A 24,267-nucleotide genomic window follows, 5' to 3' on the forward strand; every position below is an offset into this window, starting at 1 on the left:
GGTCTTGTGCTCAAGTGAGCAAAGGCATTAAAATTGAGGCCCATGTGAAAAATCCAGAGTGCTCAAAGTGTTGTTGCAATAGTGAAAACGATTCCACTATTCCTTATCAGAGGGAACTGAGGAAGATGTCTGTTTCTGTCAAGAGCTCTGGTAGGGAAAATATACCAAGGGAAACAGGAATCCAGATGGAAATACTACATGGCAGAAATATATCTAAGTGGTGATATAACTAATTCACTGAAATCTGATGGCATTCCACAGAAATAAACCTTATTATTAGCAATACTCACACAGCGCCAAAGGTTAAAAGTTTGCATAGGAAAAAAACAATCTCTGCTTAAAGTGAGTTCAAAATAGAAAATTACTTGCCCCCAAAGAAACTCATCACTCTGACAACTAGGATAGTATTTTAGTCATCTGCTCAGACCCTTAAGCTGAAGGAGAGTTGGAAGCATGTTTAAAATTATTAAATAGAACTAAGAAAAAGTGAAAGAAGAGCCAAGTAAAAATTCTAAAAATGGAGTATATTTTTTAAAAAAGAAATTTAAGGCTAAATAAACAGTAAACATAGCTGCAGAAAGAATAAGTAAACTGGATGTAGATCTAATGAAATCACAAAATGGGCAGCATGCCATAAAGAATAGGGAATATGTGAGAGCAATTAAAGATGTAAATGCAGGTCCTACTGTATGTATAATAAGAGAATCACAAATGCCAAGCAAGAGAAATAGAAATAAATTCATCCAAAGGTCTTTCACAATAAAATTATAGAATCTAAGATAAAGAGAACATTTTAAAATTAAATACAATCAAAACTGCATTTTAGCTATGAAGGAATGACAAAACAACATGATGCTTATTATCAGCAAAATATTGAGGCTGGATAATAATTTTCTCATTTTCTAAAAGTAATAACCTGGAATTCTAAGCCCAGTTAAGTAACTAAAAAGAAAAGTAAGCTGGCACTGGTGGTTCACACCTTTAATTCCAGCACTCAAGAGGCAGAGGCAGACAGATCTCTGTGTTCAAGACTAGTCTAGTCTACAGAGCAAGAAGCTCCAGAACAGCTAAGGCTACACAGAGAAACATTGTCTCAAAAAAAGCAAAAGCGGCGAGGTGGGGGTGGGGGGGGGAGTGGAATGGAAAATTTGTCATTGAAGACTGAGAAGGAAGGAATGCACTACACACAGTAAAGACTTTTGCATGCATGACCAAGGTTGAGGAAGCTTCTGATTATAACAATATTCAAAATGATTGACATGGGGAGTATTGACATAGAACATAAGAAGGGAAGACAAAGTGTACTTATCATTTGGGAGGAAAGGCTGCTTTAGATGCCTAAAGGCAGTCATAACTGAAGACTAAAGACAGACTTTTATACCAGTAGATGAGAGCAAAGAAAACACAATAATGCAATTAGAATGGACAAAAAGAGAAAAAAGGTAGAAAAAAGTAAGGTCAAAAGAAAACCCCAAATAAGATGATTGAAATAAATAAAAAGACACCTTTCTCTATCTGTATCAACACAGCTAAACCTCAAACACAAAACAGTGAGCAAAACAGGCAAAATACAAAAGTACATACATAGTACAGTGTCATTATGCAACCCTTTAGCACACCAAGAAAATGAAAATTCTGTATTTTGTGTGTGCATATCATGATATTATCAGCACCAGAGGGGTGGGACTTACTTCTAAGAGGCAAGGGATACTGTGGGGTGACTCTGGGTAGAGGTGGAGGAGGCTTTAGCAATATTTTCAAAAATCTCTTTAATTTCTTAAGATAAAATATTGCAAGCAGGATGAGTAATAACAACTGTAATGACATATGTCACATAGAGCAGCACAAAACCCACTCACTGCCTTTTACAATAACCTAAAGATTCATAAGCAAATGAAGCTAATGTTGACATCTGTTAATTTAATATCACTGTATATTATGTATATATGTATATAATGTATATATAATATGTATATAATATATAATATATGTAAAGATATGCATACATATCTGTGTATTTTTCTCTATTTCAAATATGACAATTCTCTAAATTTTGGAGAATTTCCTTTTAGAGTCTAAAAAGATAGGTCACTTTAGATTGTGATGAAAGGAAGTTCCTTCGAGTACTGTTTCTTTTCTCTACATACCCAAAGCACAGCAATTCCCAAACCACAGAGGGAGCCTGTAAAATGTGCCACCTAATTGTTGTTGTATATGTGGGTCCTTGTAAATTTCTGCTTAAGTTTTCAAGATTGAAATGTATGTGTATTATTATTTTTAGTCAACACAGCTTGTAACTAGTGCTGTTACATGGCATCCATCCTTCAGGCCAGCATGGACCAAGACAAACAATGTGAGACACACATGTGATTTAGAACTCTGGCATCCTTGCTTTAAAAAGTGAAAAATTAGCAGGAGAAATTAATTTAATAATGTATCGTATCTAACTCTCTGATCTTTTTGCCTGCTCTTAGGACTCTTTTCCTCCTGTTGGGTTGCCTTGTATAGTCTCAATATGAAAGGGCTTTTGTCTTGTTTGACTATGTCTTGTTTTGTCCTGTTTGACCATTGTCTCTCGGAGGCCTGCTCTTTTCTGAAGAAGAAATGGAGGGGGAGTGGGTCTAGGGGGTGAGGAGAGGTGGGGGGAAGCAGGGAGGATTGGAGAGAGAGGAAGCTGTTGTCAGGATGTATTGTATAAGAGAAGAATCTATTTTCAATTTTAAAAGGTATCATATCTAAATAAATCAACAAATCTGGAATAGATTTTCAACATCTTGAGTTGATAAGCTTGCATCTGTGTAGGTTTTCATTCATAGCATATTTCATCTCCCAACAGCCACCTTACAACTGCCAAAAGGTCACATGTGGCTTATGGCTATCATGCTCTTTCAGTCATGGAAGTAACATAACATCATTGTACACTTAGGCCTTGTACAAAGCATGTTCCATATAGTATCCCACGTAGTGTTTAAAACAACCTTTAAAAATAGCCATGAAAAACCAGACAGTGAATGGTTGGCTGGAATTAAAGCTGGTCAGTATGATTCACGTATTACTCCATTAACTTGCTCTCGATGTTTGCCTAAGGGTAGAGGATCTGCCCTAACTAAGTCTCTCCTGACCATTTAGCTTTTATATTAACTGAGCACCTCTTACCAGGTGCTTGGGGTTTCCGTTAAGTATCATGGTGCAGAGACCTCGTCAGGCACACCCCCTTCTCTGCTGGCTCTTGTCAAGGAGCCAGGAGATGGGATCTAATATTTGCTCTGACTCCAAATCACTTTAAAACGAGACAAAATGCACTGGAGCAGCAACTTGCAAAAGAAAGGAAGCAACTGATGTCATGCCATTGCTGTCTCAGAACCTTCATCTGTCCCCATTCTTCAGCTGCGTGACAAACTTCCAAATACACCTGTGCTCCTGGAAATCCTCACAGCTGGGGAAGTTGTGTCCCTCCTATGGCTCCCTAATAAATTGGAAGTCAAGAAGAACACAAAATCAAAAGAAATAAAACTGCAGTGGCTGTTGCTGCTGGGGCTGCCTTCTGAATGTGGCTTACACAGTATCTCATCTGTGCTGACACCTTTCACTCTCAATTATTTGGTCGCTGTCAAAACAAATCAATCACATTACAGCACTGTGTCTTCGTGTTACCATTCCATTGTAAGTTAGCGACATTAGCTTTGAAATATATAGAAGTATAAATTTTATCTCTATTATTTATTTAATATAACTTTCTCCCATGTGAGTTATTTTCCAAACACAGCAAAGTCAAATTATCTTTTGTCAAATGCTGAGTACATATATATGTTCTGCTAAGAATTTCAAACATAACGGCACTCAGGGAAATGGATGCATAAAGATGTGCTAATGGACCCCGGCATATATGCTAATCTTACCCCAGTGAGAAACAGCAAATGTACCATGTGGGCTTTTTCTCCTCCCAAATTTCAGTTGAAATCTTAGTGAGCAGAGCTGATAGATGTATTTTGGGAAAAGATGAAACTAAACTGAAGTAAAAGGCTAGCATTAGATCAGTATTTTTAGAAAACTACTATTGCTTACGTTACTTCATTTTACTATGTAAGTCACCTAAGAAAATATGTTTCCTAAATTATGGTTTTTACAGACCACAGAAATCTTCTGTACTTCTCTACAGACAGCATCATTTCTACCAATTGACAAAACCATGATCCAGATGACCCAGAGGTGCTTTCAAGAGAAAAAAGAGGGAAAAAGATTCAAACATTTTCATTTTGAGATTTTAGAGCTACAACTGCATTTTTAAATAATAGATCTAAATCAGTGGAGTTACTTTTCAGCAAAAGAGAAAACACTGTCAAAGCTTTCATGTACAAGCTCTTAAAATAACTTTTTTATATTTGGAAACTTGGCATGTCCTTAGAAGATTAAAAAGCCACTGACAGATGGAGAGCTTTTTTTTTTTTTTCTTCTTGCTTCGTTCTGGCTACATAAGGGGTAAGCAGCAAAATCTCCAATATGAATGTGTCCATTATGCCCTAGAAAAAGAATCCAATGCTGACATAATTGCAGGAGCACATAAGAGCTCAGAGGAGAGTGAGCAAACCTGTTTCAGGGGAGGGTGTCTTCCTGGGTCTCCCCCAGCCCTGGAATTGTGGCTTTCCTTTTCAAATCTCTTCTTGCCCACAAACCTCTACTCTCTCTGGCTTCAGTCACATTAGGTTTCTGTAACAGGATCTCCAGCACAGATCCCATTCTGCATTCCAGATCCAAGGATTCCTACTAGCTCAGGTGTCTCTCCATTGAAGTAGTTGGATTCTTATTGCTGAACTAATCAAGAAACCCACTCTCCCTTTCCTTTCTTCTTACCACTCTACAGCAGACATTGGGTCTTTGCAGCCCCATATCCTCAAGGCTTCTAAGGCAGCCCTCTGCTCTGTGTGGGTGTCACCAATGCGCTCTCCCTGAATTATTGCAATAGCCTCTTGATTAGACTGGTGCCTACCACAGAATCTGGCAAACAGCAGAGGCTAAGGAAATGGTTGTGAAATAGATCCATCAATGCTTGGGCACAGTTTATGGGAGGAAATGGGGTTTAGCGTTTCCCTAGAGGGAGCTCAGATACCATAGTGTGACCTCGCACTAGGAATATGTCCTATGGAAATCATATGCGTAAGACATGAGTTTCCTGGGGGAAATGGTAGCTCCCCACTCTAAACTGCAGGGAGAAAGGAACTGGAAAACATCTCCCCTTCCTGTATTTTTCAATACCTCTCCATTCTCCATACCTCATTCTCCTCCCAGATACAGAAATCTTCATTTGGGAAAAGGGAAACTGGTAATCCCAGCTGTCTTTCATCTTTCACAATGGTGAAAGACTGAGAAGAATTTTTAAAACAGCCTGGTCTTTTTCCAGGCAGGCATTTGTGTGTCATTCTGGAAGCAGCCATCTTGGGAAGGGGTTTCTCTCTCTTGCCAGCTCTGAGATGGCTGGCTTGGAATCTGATCCAGTTTTCATGTCCTAGTGTAGACAGAGATTGTGAGATGCTGTGGAAATTCCTGATGGATTTACAGCCTTATTATGTGCAAACTGGGGATCACATTACTTTCCTGCCTTTTGCTTTGGAAGTAAATGCTTTGGCTCTGCTTTGACATTTATGTGGCAGCTAGAAACCATTATCCTTTGACAATGCTTTATTCCATTGACAGTATCTCTTAAATACGCAGTATACTAGTCAAACTCCTCATTCATGTGCTTCTAGTTTAATCCATGCCCCAGTGCCTCAGCAATGCCTGTTTCAAGGATAATGTACTGCAGTACAGGCTCTCCAGGTATTTTAAATAAAATGTTTGAAGCCTTGGAGATACAGAGGTATGAAAACTGCCAAAGTAAGACACACTATAACTACCTTTCACAACTTCTTCAAGGTGGATTTGGTATTATTGTATGATATGTCATGTGGGACTCTTCTGAATCACTGCAAATATGAATTTATGCACTAGGCATTTTTAATATTGTGCTTGGTAACAACAAGCCACATATCACTGAAAACTAAAAGCCAAAATCTGTCTCATCTCTGCTCTCATGTTCTTGGTGTCACGGGTGGAGGACAGCTTCCTGAGTGTGCTTATCAGCAGGATAGCACAAAGGGAACTCCCAGGAATAAGCAGCTGTTAGTAACTCCTTGTCTTTAAGACGAACACGGTTGTATTCAGTGCATGTGCATTGGACCATCCTCCATCCAAATTCCAACAATGCCAACTTCAGCCAATATGACCAACCCCCTTACAGACATTGTGACTGACCTGAAATCCTGCTCATACATAATGAATGCACATGTTTTTATGTTTGTTCTGCTTTCACTTTGAGAATTAATGCACTTTGAGTTAAAAGATGGTTTTTGAAAAACAAGATAGAATGTTAACATACCTAAACTTGGTGATGCTGGCAATAACATTTTGGGCATGATCTCTCACCTTAATCAATACAAAGTATTCTTATTTTAAGATAATAATTATTAATGTAGACAATTTGGACTGTTCAGCTAATGAGCAGAAGAAATTCAATCATTTATAATCTCTTGTTCTGTAGACTCTATTAGTAAGACTGTTATATATAAGTGGCCCTGTGGTGATATATTTTGGCACCCCAATAAAACTTATCTGGGGATTAGAGGACAGAGCCAGCCACTAGATTAGACATAGAGGCCAGACAGTGATGGCACACACCCTTAATTCTATCACTCAGGAGGATCTCTGTGAGTTCAAGGCCGCACTGGGAACAGAGCCAGGCATGGTGGCACACACCTTTAATCCCAACACTTGAGATCTCTTGCCTTTGCTTGAGACAAGAAGTAAGACAGCAGGGCAAAAAGAGGAAGGCGTGAGGAAACAGGAACTCACTGTCTTGAGACTGAGGATTTTCTAGAGGTAAGAGCTTGTGGCTGGCTTGTTCTGCTTCTCTGATCTTTCAGCTTTCACCCCAGTATTTGGCTCTGGGTTTTTTATTACTAAGACCATTTAAGGTTTGTGTTACATGGCCCTTCATCTCTACAGATTATTTATCCTCAGGTTCACCCAACCATTGGGAAAACCATGTTTGTACAAATATAGTATTTTTGGTCATTGCTGCCTAAACAATATAGTACAACACCCTTTATATACAGGTGTTATAAGTCACCAGGAGATGGCTTTGAAATGCAGAAGGATGTGCCTAGGAATTTTTTTATTTCCTTTTTTTTTTTTTTTTGTTTTGTTTTTTGAGACAGGGTTTCTCTGTGTAACAGTACTGGCTGTCCTGGAACTCACTTTGTAGACCAGGCTGGCCTCAAACTTACAGAGCTCCACCAGCTTTTGCATCTCAAGTTTTAGGATTAAAGGCGTGTGCCACCACTGCCCAAAGTGCCTAGGAACTTGTAAATACTGCATCAGTTTACAAATGGCACTTGGCCATCTGTTGATGCCCTGTAGGGGAGCATTCTTAGAGGTCTCAGAATCCCAGAAATAGTAGCCCAGGGATTATGAGAGGGAACTGGATTACAGTGCTTATCTTTTTCTCTTCCTGGTGTGTATATGTTGAGTTTCTTTTACAGAACTGGGATAAAGTTGTATGCATTTGAAACTTCTATTACTTTAGTGTCATCATCTGTATCCACTAAATGGAACCAACAACACTTCTGCAAAATGGATTGCCTTTTTTAAACTATTCATTTTTATTTTATGTGCATTAATGTTTTGCCTCCATGTACATCTGTGTGAGAGTGTCAAATCTCTTGGAACTGGAGTTACAGTAAGTTGCCCTGTGGGTGCTGGGAATTGAACCCAGGTCTTCTGGAAGAGCAGCCAATGCCCTTAGCCACTGAACCATCTCTCCAGCCCCCAACAACACTTTTAATGAAAGCTTTCCATGAAGCTTTTTCAGGCTTTAACCTCATTAGCAACTTTTTATAGAGATATCTTTCTTTAGTGTTCCCAGATTAGTTCACTACTAAAGCATACACTTATTTTTACCTTTATTTGAACAATTAAAGAAAAAAATTTATGTAAAAACCCAACATATAAAGGCGCAAAGCTACACAGAGAAACCCTGTCTCGAAAAAACCAAAAAAAAAAAAAAACCAACATATTTGTGTGACCACTTTATGGGGAGCCTCCGCATTCAGCCTCCGCATTCCCTTGTCTCCTGTATTGTCATCTGCCACAGTCACCAATCTGCTTCTGGTCCCTACAATTTTCATTTTCTTGAATGTCAAATAATGAAGGCAAAAATGAGAAAAAATGGTAGGGAGCTTTAATTGGGGAGAGTGGAGGGAAGACAATAAAGGAGAGGGATGGAAGAGATAAAAATAATATTAAGGATGTTTGGAAAAAAGCCACAGAAAATTATTTTACATTTATCTAAAATTATATATGATACATATAATTATACATGTATCTATATAGAGAGACAATTTAAATGAAGTTATACCATCTGTGGTGATAATGCCCCCCCAAGAGCCATAGAATATTTAATAAAAACTCCAGTACAAGGAAAAAGAAATCTCCTTTTGAGTTGTTGCTTAGCAGGGCCCAGGAGGCTCCCAAACAGTGTAGGCCATTGCTGTTGCCTTTGATTGCTTCTGAGAAGCTGAAGGTAAGTCCCTATTGCTGAGAAACCATGCACTTCAGACAAAGGACTCAGAGGACTCAAGCTGGATCTGACCAGAAAGCCTCCTCCTTGAGGACTTGGCTTCCATACTACCAGAAGGTACTATGTTGACAAGGGAGTAAAGCAAACAACAGTTCCATCCAGATGTGACCTGAGAACTGCTCAACACAGGAGAAATCATAGTACTGGAAATATTGCCAACTACCAAGGGCCAATGAGGCCATGGGTCTTAGACGAGAACCTACTACTGCTACTTTCCTAAATGAGCACAATTCTTAACTACATTTAAAAAAACTGATCTTTACACCCTCAGGTAAGTGCCACTCTCACCCCTCACCAAAGGCATTTCTTTTTGTAGCAGAAAGAAACCATTACAGAAAACCAAGACTAGTCAGGATGCAGGGACCATCACAGAAGAGGAGACAGGAAGATTGTAAGAGCCAAAGGACCAGGAAGTCTACTCTGAGCTTGTGTCTTCTGTACATGAAAGTAGGGCTACATCCACAAAATCTCAACAACATGACTGCCTAACCGAGACACAGTTGAACAATGACAACATCAGTTGGCATGTCATTGTGGATGGGGATATCTCATAGGGTACCACCCATAGATGAAGAGCGACAGGCAGTTAAGAACAACTGAGAGAGGGAGATTAGTCTTCCCCAGGGATGAACTCCCTAATTTTTTTAATACTGTACAAAGAGATCAGCCCTAAAAGATTTACATACAAGAAACACTAAACAGTCTCAGTAGGTTGAATTTATACATAGTAATTAAAGAAAAAGAGGCCACAAATTTGAGATAAAGCTGGAATGGTGGGGACATGGAAGGGTTGGAGTCAGGAGAGGGAGAGAAGAAACAATGTAGTCATATTTTAATTAATAAAATAAATATTTTAAAGAGGGAATTATAATTTAATAAGTGATAACTTGCTATTTTAAGTAGTTCCTAATTATTTTATGTGGTTGTTATCTAATTTTATATTCATTGTTTGAATTCTATAACTTTAAGTAGTTATTGATGTATGTGTTCCACGGAGTCATATGGTACGTGCAACTTTGTATGTTTATCTAATGAGATTTTGGAGTCTCAGTGTTGCAAGAATTTTAAAGATTGTGCAAGTCAAATGCTTTTCAGCTTGTCTTCAGTGGTGTGACTGTTGGAATGATGGAGCATTCTGTAATGCAGCTTTCAATTACAGGCTCCTCCTTCTTTTATTTTAGGCTTTTCTTTTCCATCTCCCCATGCCACTGGTAGCATGTTTGACCAGATGCCTTCTATGGTCAAGAGGAGGTCAGTGGAAGCAATGCTCAGGACATCACTGGCAAAGCTTGGTGAGCAGTGAGGTCCTGTCATTCCCCGTTCCTTCTCAATGAGAATGGCACTTACGGGATAAAGGCTCCCTTTTCAACCTGAACCCTGGAGTTGGAAGGCTGTAAAACAGAGTTCTTGCTCACCTGCAGACAACATGTAATCAGAAATGAACAAAGAAACACATCTGGGTTGTGGGATGGCACTAGGAGTCGCTTGTTGGTTGATTTAGCACAGCCTGGAGAAAGCTAAAAGATACTGACATCCTGTCCTTCAGATTGTTCAGTGTTTTTGTATTCCAAATCCACAGGATTGTTCTTATTACTTAGAACTTCTGGAGACACTTTTTCTCCCCAAATTGTCCATCTCTTCAGGCCGTCTGTAGGATGTAGAGGTCATGACTTATTACCCTGTACAATATTCAGCACACTTGTATCATTTCGTCATTTCACCTGCTTTCTTCCCCAGCTACACAGTATGTGCCTTCCTGTGCCTTTCCAGATTGTTCCTGGTGATCACTACATCCCAAGTTTAGATCAAAATCTAGTACATGTGAGTTTGGGTTTGAATGTGAAATATCCTCCCCCCCTCCCCCGCCCCGCCATGAGACCATGTGTTTGAACATTTGGACTCCAGCTGGTGGCACTATTGTGGGGGAGGTTACAAAACCTTTAGGAGGCATGGTCTATCTAAAGCAGCAGTTCTCAACCTGTGGGTCATGACCCCTTTGGGCATCGAATGACCTTTTCACAGGGGTCTTTTAAGATCATCAGAAAATACAGATGTTTACACGATGATTCGTAACAGTAGCAAAATTACAGTTCTGAAGCACCAAGGAAATAATTTTATGGTTGGGGGTCACCACAGCATGAGGAACTGTATTAGAGGGTCGCAGCGTTAGGAAGGTTAAGAACAAATGATATAGAGAAAGTGGTTTGCTAGGAGGCAGGCAGAAAGGCTTTAGGGTTTGAGTCTGGCCACACAAATTCTTCTGTTTCCTGACTGTCTGATGTAACCAGCTGCCTCGTGCTCTAGCTGTTGCCCTGCCTAGAATTGTTCCTGCCACTGCCTTCCTTGCTGTAATGGACTACAGCTCCTCAAACTATGAGCCAGAACATGTATTTACTCCTGTAGATTGCTTCTTGTGGGGCATTTAGTCACAGCAATTGTCTTACTTTTCTCTTAATATGACAAAACACTGTGAACATGGAAACTTATAAAAGAAAGTGTTCAATTGGGCTTGCAGTTTCAGATTGTTTGAGTCCATGATGGCAAAGCAAAGACATAATGGTAGGTACAGCTAAGAGCTCACAACTTGATCCCCAAATAGGAGACAGAGAGGATACACTGTCAAGAAGCTTTTAAGTTTCAAAGCCCACCCCTGTGACACAACTCCTCCAATAAGTCCACACCTGCTCCAATGAAGCCACACCTTGTCCAATGTGGCCACACCTCCTAATCCTTCCCAACATTTCCACCAACTGGGCATCAAGTATTCAAACGTATAAGCCTATGGGGGGCCATCTTCATTCAAACCACCAAAGCCAAATAAGAGGATGAAATTTCAAAAAGCATTTCATAAATTAAAGAATAGACTTTGTGTTAGTGAAAAACAAAAATAGATATTTTAATGTCTGGTTCTCATCAAACTAGTATGGTTCTCTTCACTATATGATTCGAAATATATAACCAAATGTGGTGTTTGTTTTGGCCTCTAGAGCCACTTCTGAGTCTGGATTTCTCTTTTTTCTATGTTTTTTTTTTGTCTGCCATGATTATTATGTTATTACTAGAAACTTTAAGTACTTGGAATTACTACTACTACTACTACTACTACTAATAATAATAATAATAAATGCAAACACATATCTTTGAAAATATAATACAATGGCATTGATGTTAAATATATCCATATATAATATATCAGAGCTATGATTGCCATTCTTTCTTATGTACAAGAGAAACACACCAAGTCCTCCACTACTGCCCTTTTCTTTTCTCTTTATTCTGATTCTTTGCCAACTGGGACTCCTAATTTCTACTTGGACAAGAGAAACCCTCATAGACCTGACACATTCTGTTCTTCATGTACCTTCTCCAGTCTAAGGGATTTCTGTTTCTTTCCATTTGACAAACTCCTATTAATTCTTTAAGACTGACCCATTCATCAGTCCTCCATCTATCCACCCACTCACTCGTCCACCCTTGAGCACTTTTTACAGGCAATTCAGCACAGTACTCCATTCTTGGGTAACATCATTGAACTAAATATTGGTGATATTCATAGAGATTCATTCTGGGGACAGAGTCACATGCACACAAGGCATATTCACATTTTCCAAAGGCATGTATCACAGTGCTGCTGCCACTGATCCTGGTGGCTGTAAGCATGACTTAGTATGCTTGAAGAAGAAAGGAAAACCACTTAGCAGGGTTGTAGAAAGCCAGTTTTGGGGTAAGGGAATAAAGAAAGCAGAAATGAGAACAGCAGCATTGAGAATGGGTGAAAGGACAGAGCTTTTCAGGCAAAGACACAGTCTGTTCGGAGTCTTAGGAGATAAGTTTATTCAAAAATGTCAAAGAACCAAGTATTTCCTCACCCCAAGGTTAGAGAAATTGAAAGAGAAGGGTGCAATGGTGAAGAAATACAATTTATTAGACTTGAGACTTATGTATTGGAAAAACTGGCACATGGAGCTGTCTGGAAACAAAAGGATCAGGATATTGTCTCTTCTTGGAGAACTGTTTTAACCTGTGGAATCTTCAGGTTACCCGTCAGCCCCAAAGCCCCTGGGAGGCATACACAAATAGCTTCTAAATCCTCTTAGGTGAAGAAGGTCTTTGTCAGATGTTGTCAAGATGGATGACATGAAGGAAAGGACCCTAGAGTTTGAGCCGTGACCTGAGAAGAATAGTGGACAAGCATGTGTTCCTGGATAGCTTTATGATGCTTGGTATAGTCAACTTGAGTGGATTTAGCATAACCTAGGAGAAATACCTCTTGGTATTCCATTAGAATACTTATAGAGATGATTAGCTGCTTGGGAAGACCTGTGCTCCATTTGGATGGTTCCTTACAAGGGGGTTCAAGGTAAAAAGCAGCATTAATTGCTGCCTTTGTGGCCTCTTTCTGAAGGGTATAGCCTCTTGGACTGATAAGCTACCAAGATATCTTCCTCTCCAGAGAGAAGGTTACAGTGGAGGAGACTTGGAGGGTATGTGCATACTAGGATGTTGGAATGGCTATGGAAAAACAGATGTGGTATACTATAATGATTGAAAACTGCTTTGTAATTAAACAAAAGGATACACACACACACACACACACACACATACACATACACACACACACACACACACACATATGTGTGTGTGTGTATTCTCATAGATGAATCTCAGAGAGATTATTCTGAGTTTAAAAACAATACACGATAGGAATCTATTTACATGTAGTTCTAGAACAGACAACAGTAATGCATACCAGAGGTGGAGCTGCCAGACTAAACAGAGAGGATTAACTGAAAAGGGGCACAGGAGGTTTTTTGTGGGCCCCCACGACCTGACAAAATGTTTTATTTATTGATTGTGGTGGATGTATGATGTAAGGTTGTATACTATCATCAGAGCTCAATGAGCTAAGCATTAAGGGTCATGTATTTTATTGCATGCAATAGCTCAGTGAAGACAAGCCACCACAAACAAAAAGGAAATGAAATGTAACGCATACAAAGCATCCCTGAATACTTACCATGTACAGACATTAATTTGGGGAATGTTACAGGTGGGTATAAGTTGTTCATCAAAGGTTCTTAGATGGGAATTTGATCCCTATGTGGTTGGTGGTTTTTGGAGTGGTCTAAATATTGATAGATCAGAAGGTAATGTTAAAAGGCAATCAGATAATGGGGGCCTCATCCTCAGAAGGAATTCATGCTTCTCTTGCAGTGTAATTCTCACTAGAATGGGTTGTTGATGGGGTTACCCCATGTACTAGGCCTTTTTTATACACAGTTGATTCCTTTCCTAGTTCTCCATATTGTGGAGAACCAAAAGGCCTTCGCCCAAGACCAAACCTACAGAAGCATCCAATTTCAATCTTTGAATCTCCCAAACTGTGAACTAAGGAAACCTGTTCATCTCAGACCCGGCATCAGTGATTCTATTAAGGCAACAGGGAGCAGACTAATCCAGAGAGTCAGAGAAAAGCAGGGGAGGATTCCTGTCAGAGCCAAGGACAGGAAAACCATCTTTGACCTGATTTCTTTTTGAACTTGCCTTGAACCTAATTGCTTTTCCATGTTCAGGTTAAGCTGCGATCTCTAATGTATTTTTGGTCATTAATTTAAATGTTTTGCCCGTCTTAACTGGAATGTTCACACTTCGACATAAATCTCCTTCACGGCACATTTATATTCTCCATTTGTGTTGCCCACAGTGATTAGTGGGTCACTCTGGTCTGTGCTGTGAGAACAGGTCACTAACCCGACTCATCTGTCCTGAAGTAGTCCCCCTTTGCTGCATCCACACTGTCTAAGCTCATGTTCTCATTTTCTGTCTGAGCTTAGGCAAAAGAAAAGATTCAACACATTTGTCTGAGTTCCTAGAAGGAGATTTCATTTTACCATTACAACTAATTGATACTTTCCTGAGCAACTCTGCACTATTTTTAGCACAGGATCTGTTTCACAAAAGAGTCAGTAAGATGATGACTTTTAAAGAGTTTTAAAATAATGTGGTGCAGAACACACTTAGCAATTTTTCTTTCTTAGAGGTTTATTGTCATTGCTGGTCTCATTTTACAGTTGTGGAGTTGATTGTAGCCACATGGAATGTAAGTCCTATGACCGTGGCACAAAAGGTCTAGCATGTTCCCTCAGCATGCTTGCTCAGGTTCCATATTGTCTAATACACATTGAATAAGAATGAACACCTCAACACGGGGCTTGTTAATCTCCCACGTTTCAGAATATTTATTTGACTATGCAGAGATATGTTGCATTTGTTTATGTTGCAAAATATTTGTTTAACTATGCAAAGTTGTGTTGCATTTGTTTAATTATGTAAAGATGTGTTGCTGTTTTACCTTGCCTGCCTATGGCACCTGATTGGTCTAATAAAAATTTAAACAGTCAATAGCAAGGGATGAGGTATAGGTGGAACTTCCAGGCAGGGAGTGTAAGTAGGAGGAGGAATTTAGGCTTGAGGAAGAAAGAAAAGGAGACTACAAGGAAATGCTAGGGGCCAGACAGACAGACACGGACGAAGAAGGGAAGTAGGACATAAAGAATGAAATAAAGGTAAAAAGCCACAAGGCAAAACATAGGTATAAAGAAACAGGTTAAATTAAGTTAAAAGAGCTAGTGGGACAAGCCTAAGCTAAGGCCAAGTATTCATAATCAATAATAAGTTTCCCTGTCATGATTTGTGGGCTGGTGGTCTGAGAAAGCCTGCTACAGATTAATGGACTTATTAGTCATTTTAAAAGACTGAAAACCAGCCAGGCAGTGATTGGGCATGCCTCTAATCTTAGTACTCAGGAGGCAGAGGCAGGAGGATCTCTGTGAGTTCAAGGCCAGCCTGGTCTACAGCGCTAGTTCTGGGACAGTCAAGGCTACAGAAAGAAACCTTGTTTCTTTTACAAACAAATTCTATTACAAAACAAATAAACAAAATAAACAGTATTTCCACCCCAAAGTGAAAACTTTGGGCTGCAGTTACCACGTTTACTGTGTGAGGAGTGGGTTCTGCAAGGAGACCCGCCTACTATCCTTTATGCTAACTTTTGACTCAACCAATGTGTATACAGATTCACTCGAATGTGTTCATTGGCAAGCCTACCACTTTTGAGAAAAGTTATGTGTTGAGGACATCTAGAGCTGTCATCTCCATCTCAAAGTAGACCAAACCCTTAAAGATGATTTTCCCCCTGCCAGCCATCTGTTCACACTCCCACATGACACTACCTTTGCCCATTCAATATAATTCAGGCAGCTTCACCACCCTTAAGTATTGCCTAGGGATCATCACAGACTGCAGAGCAGTGGTTCTCAACCTTCCTAATGCTGCAATCCTTTAATACAACTCCTCATGTTGTGGTGACCCCAACCATAAAATTATTTTTGTTGCTACTTCATAACTGCAATTTTGCTGCTGCTATGAATTGTAATTCAATATTTTTGGAGATAGAGGTTTGCCAAAGGGGTTGTGCCCCACAGGTTGAGAACCACTGCTATAGATCACCAAAAGGTGTTAAGATCAGCCTTGGACTGAGTGCTGGTGGACTGATTTCCAGGTGATATCTGACATTGCTCTTCAAGTCGTGTACATTGATCTTGGTCACCTTAGAGATAAACTTTCTGCTTATCATCCTTGGACTTCTCACTGGGCAACAAAATCTTTCCTGGAAATTTCCTGATTTTAACCCTGAAGATACTATATCCTTGGAAATATCCTAGTTGCCAGTAAACCAGGAGGCTTATGTCTTTGGCTAGTGAGGTCTGGGTGTTGAGACATCATGTGAGAGGATAGGGAAGGATCAGAAAAGCCTAAGGAAACCATAAGTCGAACTTCCATATCTGGTGTTGATTTGGACCTTAAAAGAGAGGATGTTAGAGGAGGGGCTTGATGTTAAGACCAATGAGGGAAACTTCCCCCTAGTCAGCTGACTTACTGATAGGTGTTTTACATTAGTGAGCTCATCACCTCCCTTTTAGAAACACTGAAATTTTAAAGATGACTTCAAAGGGAGAAATATTTGTTCACAATTCTGTGGCTGACATGAGCTTGGTTGAGAACACAAATACACTTCTGAAGTCAATGCTGATGGGAACATTTGCCAAGGGGACCAAAGAATAAAAAGAACAAATGCTTCTGCTGCCCTCACACAGGGCACAAACACAGGTTTGACATGAAAGCGCCAGAGTCCAGAGGTCTAAATGGTAAGCTCATACTTAAACTTGACATCAAAAACAAAATGGAGAAGGCTGTGCTGCACACTAGGCCAGCACTGATCTTGAAACCCTAGAATAGCAGGCACTAAAAATCCCAACAACACTGAGCTACAATGAAAGTATAAAAAGACTTCCTTTTTTTCACTTGGACTTTGGTGTCCATCTTAACCAAGCAGAATTAATTCACAGCCTAGGAGCTCTGCAAGCTGATGTTTATTTATAATATTCAATATTCCCATAAGCACACATGTTCCAAATGGAAGGTTGCATTTTGATAATGCCTGTTTCTTCATTAAGATTTCATCATCCACCTACATTAAGAAGCCTGGCCCTACACTTTGTTGCTTCTGCTTTCACCTTGTGGATTCCTGCTTTATTTGCTTAATCTCAAGTTCCTGGCTTCCCAGGCACTCAAATTTGAAACAAGCAAAGTTCATGCATTAGTGTATCCTGAGCATACATGATTTATGAATGGCAAGGTTCTTGGCACAATTTAATGGTATAAGAGAGACTTTTGTTTTAAACATTAAACTGAAAGTTAAGAAGTAGCAACAATGGATGGAATATCAGAACACACAGACTGCAAAGAGGTCCAAGATTCACTGGTTCTTAGTTGTTCTTCAGTGTGTGAATGGATGTTCTCACCAATTTAATAAACTATATAAACATCTAACATCTAGACAATTTAAAAAGTACTTTAAATTGTTATTCTGAGAACTTACCTAGACAAACCTTCATTCTGCAAATAAAAAGCTTATATTTATGTAAATTAAGATGTCAACTGCTTTAAGTATCCCAAAGTAAATAGTTGGATTTTTTTTGTACCAGACATTATATTATATTCAGAATGTTTTTCACCATAGTTATTATTTCTCTGATGAATAATTTAGAAATCATCCAGTGTTGGTGTTATCAAAATTTCTAAGAAAAGTTGAAAATTTCAAACTATAGAGAAAAACTTCTCCCTTCTACCAAGTCCTCCTTCTACCAAAAAAGCCCAAATAATATAATCTGTGATTAACACTTATATCTAAAGCTTATTTAGTAGCAAAATAACCATTAAATTAATCATTTCAAATGACACTTTGTATTTGTGGTGTCCCAACCACTTAACACAGATATAAGGAACATCCAAACTTTCCTTGCATGTGGTCAAACTGAATGCCTTGTCAGATTATGACTGTGTCTTCAAATAACAATGCAATAATTTCACATTTAAATGATGTTGTACCCTGCAATAGTTGCTTATGAGTACTTCCAGAGGACCTGAAAAGCTTTGCTGTCCATGTGAGGAAATGAGGGTTGATAAAACCATGGCTTGAACAAGCTCAGGATTCATAAACAACTGAAAAGGTTGCTTTCTGTAGAGACCCTTTATGCTATTTATGATAGAAGACCCCTAAGCTACCGTGCCCATTCAGGGGGCTTTTTGTCCATTTCAGAGAAGTCGGCCAGTGAGTGGAGCACTGCACCGCACCTGGGCATGATGTTACCTTGTAGATTTTGCAATGGCAGAGTCATGATGCCTCCAGCTGCAGCTGCTGCTACCAGCCCTTGGATGTTTGTGAGATTCGCTGTGGGCAGTGTGAGAACCAGGCCTTGCTGACCACCCAGCTGTCCCGCCATGTTGAAGGGGATGAGGATGGGCTGGTTGAGGGCTGGGGGGCCTCCCGGCATCACCCCGGCCACAGCAGAGGCTAACTGCTGTGCTGTCAGAAGAGGCTGCAAAACAAGAGAAACCTGGCTCACTTTCCAGCCGAATAAGACATGGCCTTTCAAAGCACAGTCCCTCCGTTCTATCCAGTCAGGTGTTTCTGAAGTAGTAAAGAAGCATACCCTATCCCAGAAAAAAAAAAAAAGACTGTAAGGAAGAAATTATATTTTGACATTATGTTTCACTTATTTCTTGGATAATTTTCAATTTTTTTTAAAGAATCTCTGTGGAGCTTAAATACTTTTAAGAGAAACACCATACCTTTACACATTGCAAATTCAATTGAAGTTTCATTTGATCCCGATTCTCATATATTTAAAGTGCTCAGCTAATTTATTCTATGTAGTTAGAGAAAATTCATTGATGTTGGTAGGCTTTTTAAATTCTATTTTTGGTTCAAAAATAGTAATAACATACTGTTTTCAAGTATTACATCAACAAAAATTGTGTCAAAGATTATCTGAATGCTAGAAGGTCTTTAGTGATGCTGTTATGCACATCCGTGGCTGGAGGGCCTGATTGCTGGCATAATCCTTTTGGAAAGCAATCTGGAAATACATAAATATCAAGAATGGCAAGTACATTCATCCCCATTTGACTCAGAATATACTCCTAGGATATAGCTTCAAGATAGAATTCAAAGGGAAAAGAGATAAATGCACGAAATTATGCAATACACTTCAAATTACATAAACGTTGAAGCAGTTCATGTTAGAGCATTAAACCTGGTGAGATGCTGTGTACTTATTAAAATGGACCATTTTGGTGTCTATTTAGGAAAGCTAAAAATGTTTCTGATATGAAAATAAACTAGATAGTTATTAAGTAAACAAGTGGTTACTATTGAAATGGTTTTATATGTGTGTGTGTGTGAAGATATAAAATGTAATAGAAAACAAAATACTTAAAGATAAAATACCAAAAAAGTATTTTCTGTTAATTTTTTCAAACTCTTTCCCCAATTAAGATGTTATTATAAAAACACATGTTTATGTCCACTCTTGATTGAACTGTCACAGTTTGTGTAAAAGGCAGCAATAGAGCACAAAACTTGATTGTGTGCTGGGGTAGGGTCCTAAGTGGAGTGATAAACTAGGATTATGGTTCTGGCCAGGCTGCATGGCAGCACAAGCCACTTGACCTTAGAGTCCTTAAGCCAGGACTTTCTCTACAGCCTTGTGGGAGCTGTGGAATAAAACATAACCACACACTTTTTTCTTCTACAGAATTCAAAATGAAACTCTTATCTAGGATTAACTTTCTTTTTTGGTGAAAAATAGAAAAGATATTGAAATATGGACATGATATAAAGTCAGATTATCATCACCAGACCCTACATTCCAATTATCCTACCAATGAGACTCAGAGAGTTTCATAACTTCCTGGAAGTTCCATGTCTCTTGCGTGGAGAGGTCAAGTAAAGACCAGGTAGACTGTTCCAGAGTCTATCTTGTTTACCCTTCTCCTTAATACAAGGAACAGATTCAGAGACAGAGGGCTGCTGCATTTGAAGAATGGGGGCAAGGGTGGGCACATTCTCTGGTTCTCCCTCTAAAGTAACCTCTAGATCCTTTGAAAGGAAGCCCTGGAGAAGTACTGGGCTCCCAATGTATTTGTTCACTTTACTGAATTCACATCAGTAACTTTGTTCTTCCCTTTAAAAAAACACAAAGTTACTCTAAAGAACAAATAATCAGACTTGGGGAATAATAATGCTATTGTAACTTGGCCTTAAGGTTCCTGATCAGATATTATGGCCAATCAATACAATGCTGAAAGGGAAACATGTAGCTCTCATGAGGATTGTACACAGGTTTGGAGGCTCGACATGCAGAATTTTAAGCCTGGATTTCAGGCTTAAGGTAGGGTATGCCTTCTTCTGGTTGTCACAGAGCCATGCTTCTTCCTTGTCTTGAGTCTGTCATTCTAATTACGTGACTTAGAGATATTAGATAGACCATATTAGGACTCATGTGCCTCCAGGCACATCTGTGGACACACATATACAGAAGCACATAAACATATGAACACGTGAGGTAAGAAGGATGACTTTATGAGGTTATGACACATGGAAGCCAGTGACTCATGTTCTAAGAACTCTGTCTAGGCTTTGATCTCCCAAATAGACACTGCCCAGTCTTCATGTCTATCAACCTGGGATTGTGTGGCCTCCGAGATGGGTGATAGGGTCTGAGGCTATTGGACGATTTCATGGTGATTAGAAAGAGAGTGTCTAAATTGATTCAAGCTTTATACTTGGGCAATCCCTCCTTGTACTGAAAGTGATTAATTTCCAGGAACAGCAATGGCAGCAGTAGAGAGAAAAAGGCCCAGATATTTCTCTCCCTAAAAGCAAGATGAACTCGGAAAGTTTCACAGTCAGTGGCAGAGGTTAAAGAAAGCCCAGCCTTTTATAATTGTGTTCTACATCTCCATATAACCCATGCCAGGCTGCAAAAAACAAATATTGGACTTTAAAAAATAATGAATGTATTTCTTTATTAATGCAAGAGCTATGTGTGATGTACAGTATTGTCAAACCCAATAAGCTGAACTTGCATTAAAATTGCATTAACTTTTTTATATTAAATCACATCTTGTATTTCAAAAATGGCTATAGTAAGGTTGAAATAACTTAATTTTCTTCACACTCCAGTCATTAAAGTTTTACTTTAGAAAAAAACTGCATGGTAACCACCAGCCTAGATGGAGTAGGTTTTAAAGGGGGCAGGAAACATTTCCACATGATTAAAACCAACCTTTCCTTTAAGAAGAGACTTTTGCAAACACATATTTTCTTGAGAGTATTTAATAAATAATGTAGTCATATAGCTTCCCATACAAAAATTTATCACCATCTTTGCTCTGTTGGAGTTAATTGGATTTAACTCATTATTATTTATTTGGTTATTTATATGGTAAAACCATCTTAAATGCAGCCTAATGGAAAGCAGTTGAGAGATACTGACCTGTGGCCCAACGGGAAAGGGGGGGTGAGTCTGACTGGCCTGGTGCTGGTCAGGAGTTCCTGGCTCTGATAGGACTGTGTTTCCTCTGGCCCCTGGAATTCAAAAGAGAAAAGCTCCCTTAGTATCAAGACCAGCCTAGAAACAGCACATTTCTGTGATATCACAGGACACTGAGGATTAGATGCCAATGAAAGAGTGGTTTTTCAACAGCTCCAATTATGGGGAAAAATGATGCTATGGTACATGCAGGGTGGCCAATGTCATTAGGACATAGAAAGGGAAGACAATAGGAAAAGGTATACTTCCATATATATACCAAAAGACTTTCATTAGACATCAGTTTGGATAGCACACTCTAGTTTAGTGTGTGCATGTGCACATGTGTTCGTGCATGTGTGTGAAACTGTGTCTGTTATGCTCATGTGAATAATAGATAAACTGATTCTCCAGTCTCAGACATGACCAGGTCTGTTCATATTGTTCCCTGATAGGGATTTTTTCCTTTGTTCTATACCCTTAAGCTATCTCTTCATGCTGGCTTTGGATGGACTCTTATGAATGCCCTTTCCTAAAACCATAGTCCTTTTCAGTGCCCCCTTCTACAGTGTCCTAAAAGGAATATGGGTCTCCTTAGGCAAGTTTTCTGAATAGAGAGCGAAAGAGAAATGTCTCACTATCAATTCGCAGAGACCCACTACTGTAGGCACTGAACTCACTGTATTCCCATGCTGAGATCCTGTTGCATTTCAAGCACCCTGGCAGCAAATCCCTAAAGCCTTTGGGCATTGTCTGCATGCTTATGTGCTTCATTTCAGGACAATCCATAGTGGTTAAGATAATGGTAGAAACAATAAATACTTGAATAAAAAAATAAACAAAACTGCCAGCCATGTCTGAAGTGTCCCTGTTAGGGGCTTTTGTTTTCTTGGAGTTTTCTAATGGGGTGGTTGAAATCCAGTTCTAAGCAAACCTTAACAAGATCCACTTTCCTGGTGTTTGTCCTATGAATAGCAAGTGGAAGACATTTCAAACTCTGTTTACTGGCATGCTGAGGCCAACCAATGAAAAAAGATATGATTCTGTCATGCTTATAAATTTTAAAGAAGGTATTATTGGCTCATTTAAAACAAATTCTTCTATATAGTCTCCAAAGGGACAGACTTATAAATAATGGAAATGTGGAAAAAATACTTCAGCACATTAAGCTACAAATAAAATTGACTGCTACATATTATTCAATTGACTTCTATCTCCACAGCGATGTGTCAATCATAACAGCATTTTATAATAGGATTAAGCAATAAACGTGCAAAGCCATTATACAGAAATCTGAAAATCTGATTAATTTGTAATATTTTTTTCATGCAGAAAGTCAGGAATGGACATTGCTTTGGGAATACTTACAAGCATTCTATTGAAATTTCTAAATTGATTTGGAGCAAACTAATAAAAACACAGACTTGCTGACATTTTATAAACTGAATTCTGTCAGGATATGTTTGGCATTTTAATCATCACTGTCATTTAATAACAAGGGTAAGATGACCCATAAGGAGATACCAACAATCCCCATATATGCAAAAGAGCTGTCCCCTGAATTTTTTATATGTGGTTTATTTATTATGCTTGAAAACCAGGGCATGTTAAGCTAGGCAGTGCTTTATGTAGTATAATCTCATGGTCTCCATTCAGCCCCCAAATAATGCTTTTGATCAAATATTAAGAATAGGCTAATTTGCAAGTAACTAAAAATTCACTGCTTAGAAAAATGTGGCTGCTTCCTTCAGCTTGTTAGGTCTGGATTTTTATACCAGAAAATATAAAAAGTTTTACAATGTACAGAAAAACAAAAAAGTCCTTTTTTTAAACAAATAAATATACATTTTGATATTAAAATTTTCCATAGCAAAACAGGTCCCTTTGTATCCGATTTTCTTCATGTGTTCAGAGTCTATTTTGGACTCTGTTCTTAACACATCCCACGGTAATGCTGAGGACTGGTTCCATCCAGGAACTGTACCAACACTTGTGTATGTTTGCTCTCTACAATTCCATACAGATTCCATTTGCTTATATTTATCCTTTGGTGTTCTGAGGCCCTGACTGGTGCTCAGCAGCTTGTTCTGAGAATGACTATTCTCAAAAACCATGTTCAACGCAGTCTGGGGCAATTCCACACAATTTCATGTGTAAAATGAAGTCTTTCACAGGCTCTAGAGGAGATTATGTATGCTTTCCCACCTGGATCAAAAAGTAATGTTTCTTCTTAATGCGCATCTCCATTTTCCCCAAACACATGTATCACTCTTAACCTTGTAGGACCATAAACTAATCTGTTTGCTTGGAAGGCAGTTCCTGTACAGGGGCCTTCCTGGAGCCAGAGGGGAATCCAGCAGTCAGAATGAATAAAAGACATTGGCTAAAGGTTTTAGAGATTTGAAACAACACTTAGTGTAAGGTTGCAAAGAATTTGAGGTTAGGCATTTCCATGGCAAAGACAAGAAAACATAAACATTATCAGCTGACCAGGAGCCTAGAAAACACAGTACACCACTGGAGACCAAGGGTCCCAAGACAGTCCTCTGATGTTAGCTCTGTAATGAATGACCTGTGCTTTGAAATATTATGTCTTTGTAAGCAACTAGTAAACATAAAAAAGTAATGTTGTATGATGTTTTCCTTAAAAAAAGTGAT

General features: G+C 39.0%; 1 protein-coding gene across 1 annotated transcript in view; it reads right to left on the reverse strand.

Annotated features, from left to right (window-relative positions):
• Positions 1–24,267, reverse strand: part of Pou6f2 (POU class 6 homeobox 2) — a 341,728-nt gene that overhangs the window by 196,427 nt on the left and 121,034 nt on the right. The window contains exons 3-4 of the mRNA XM_076573605.1: positions 21,574–21,665; positions 18,384–18,612 (exon numbers count right to left, since the gene is read on the reverse strand). Of these exons, the coding sequence (XP_076429720.1) occupies positions 18,384–18,612; positions 21,574–21,665 (321 nt within the window). The remainder of the gene's footprint in view (positions 1–18,383; positions 18,613–21,573; positions 21,666–24,267) is intronic.

The sequence above is a fragment of the Peromyscus maniculatus genome, chromosome 5, assembly GCF_049852395.1.
Source record: "Peromyscus maniculatus bairdii isolate BWxNUB_F1_BW_parent chromosome 5, HU_Pman_BW_mat_3.1, whole genome shotgun sequence".
NCBI lineage: Eukaryota > Metazoa > Chordata > Mammalia > Rodentia > Cricetidae > Peromyscus > Peromyscus maniculatus.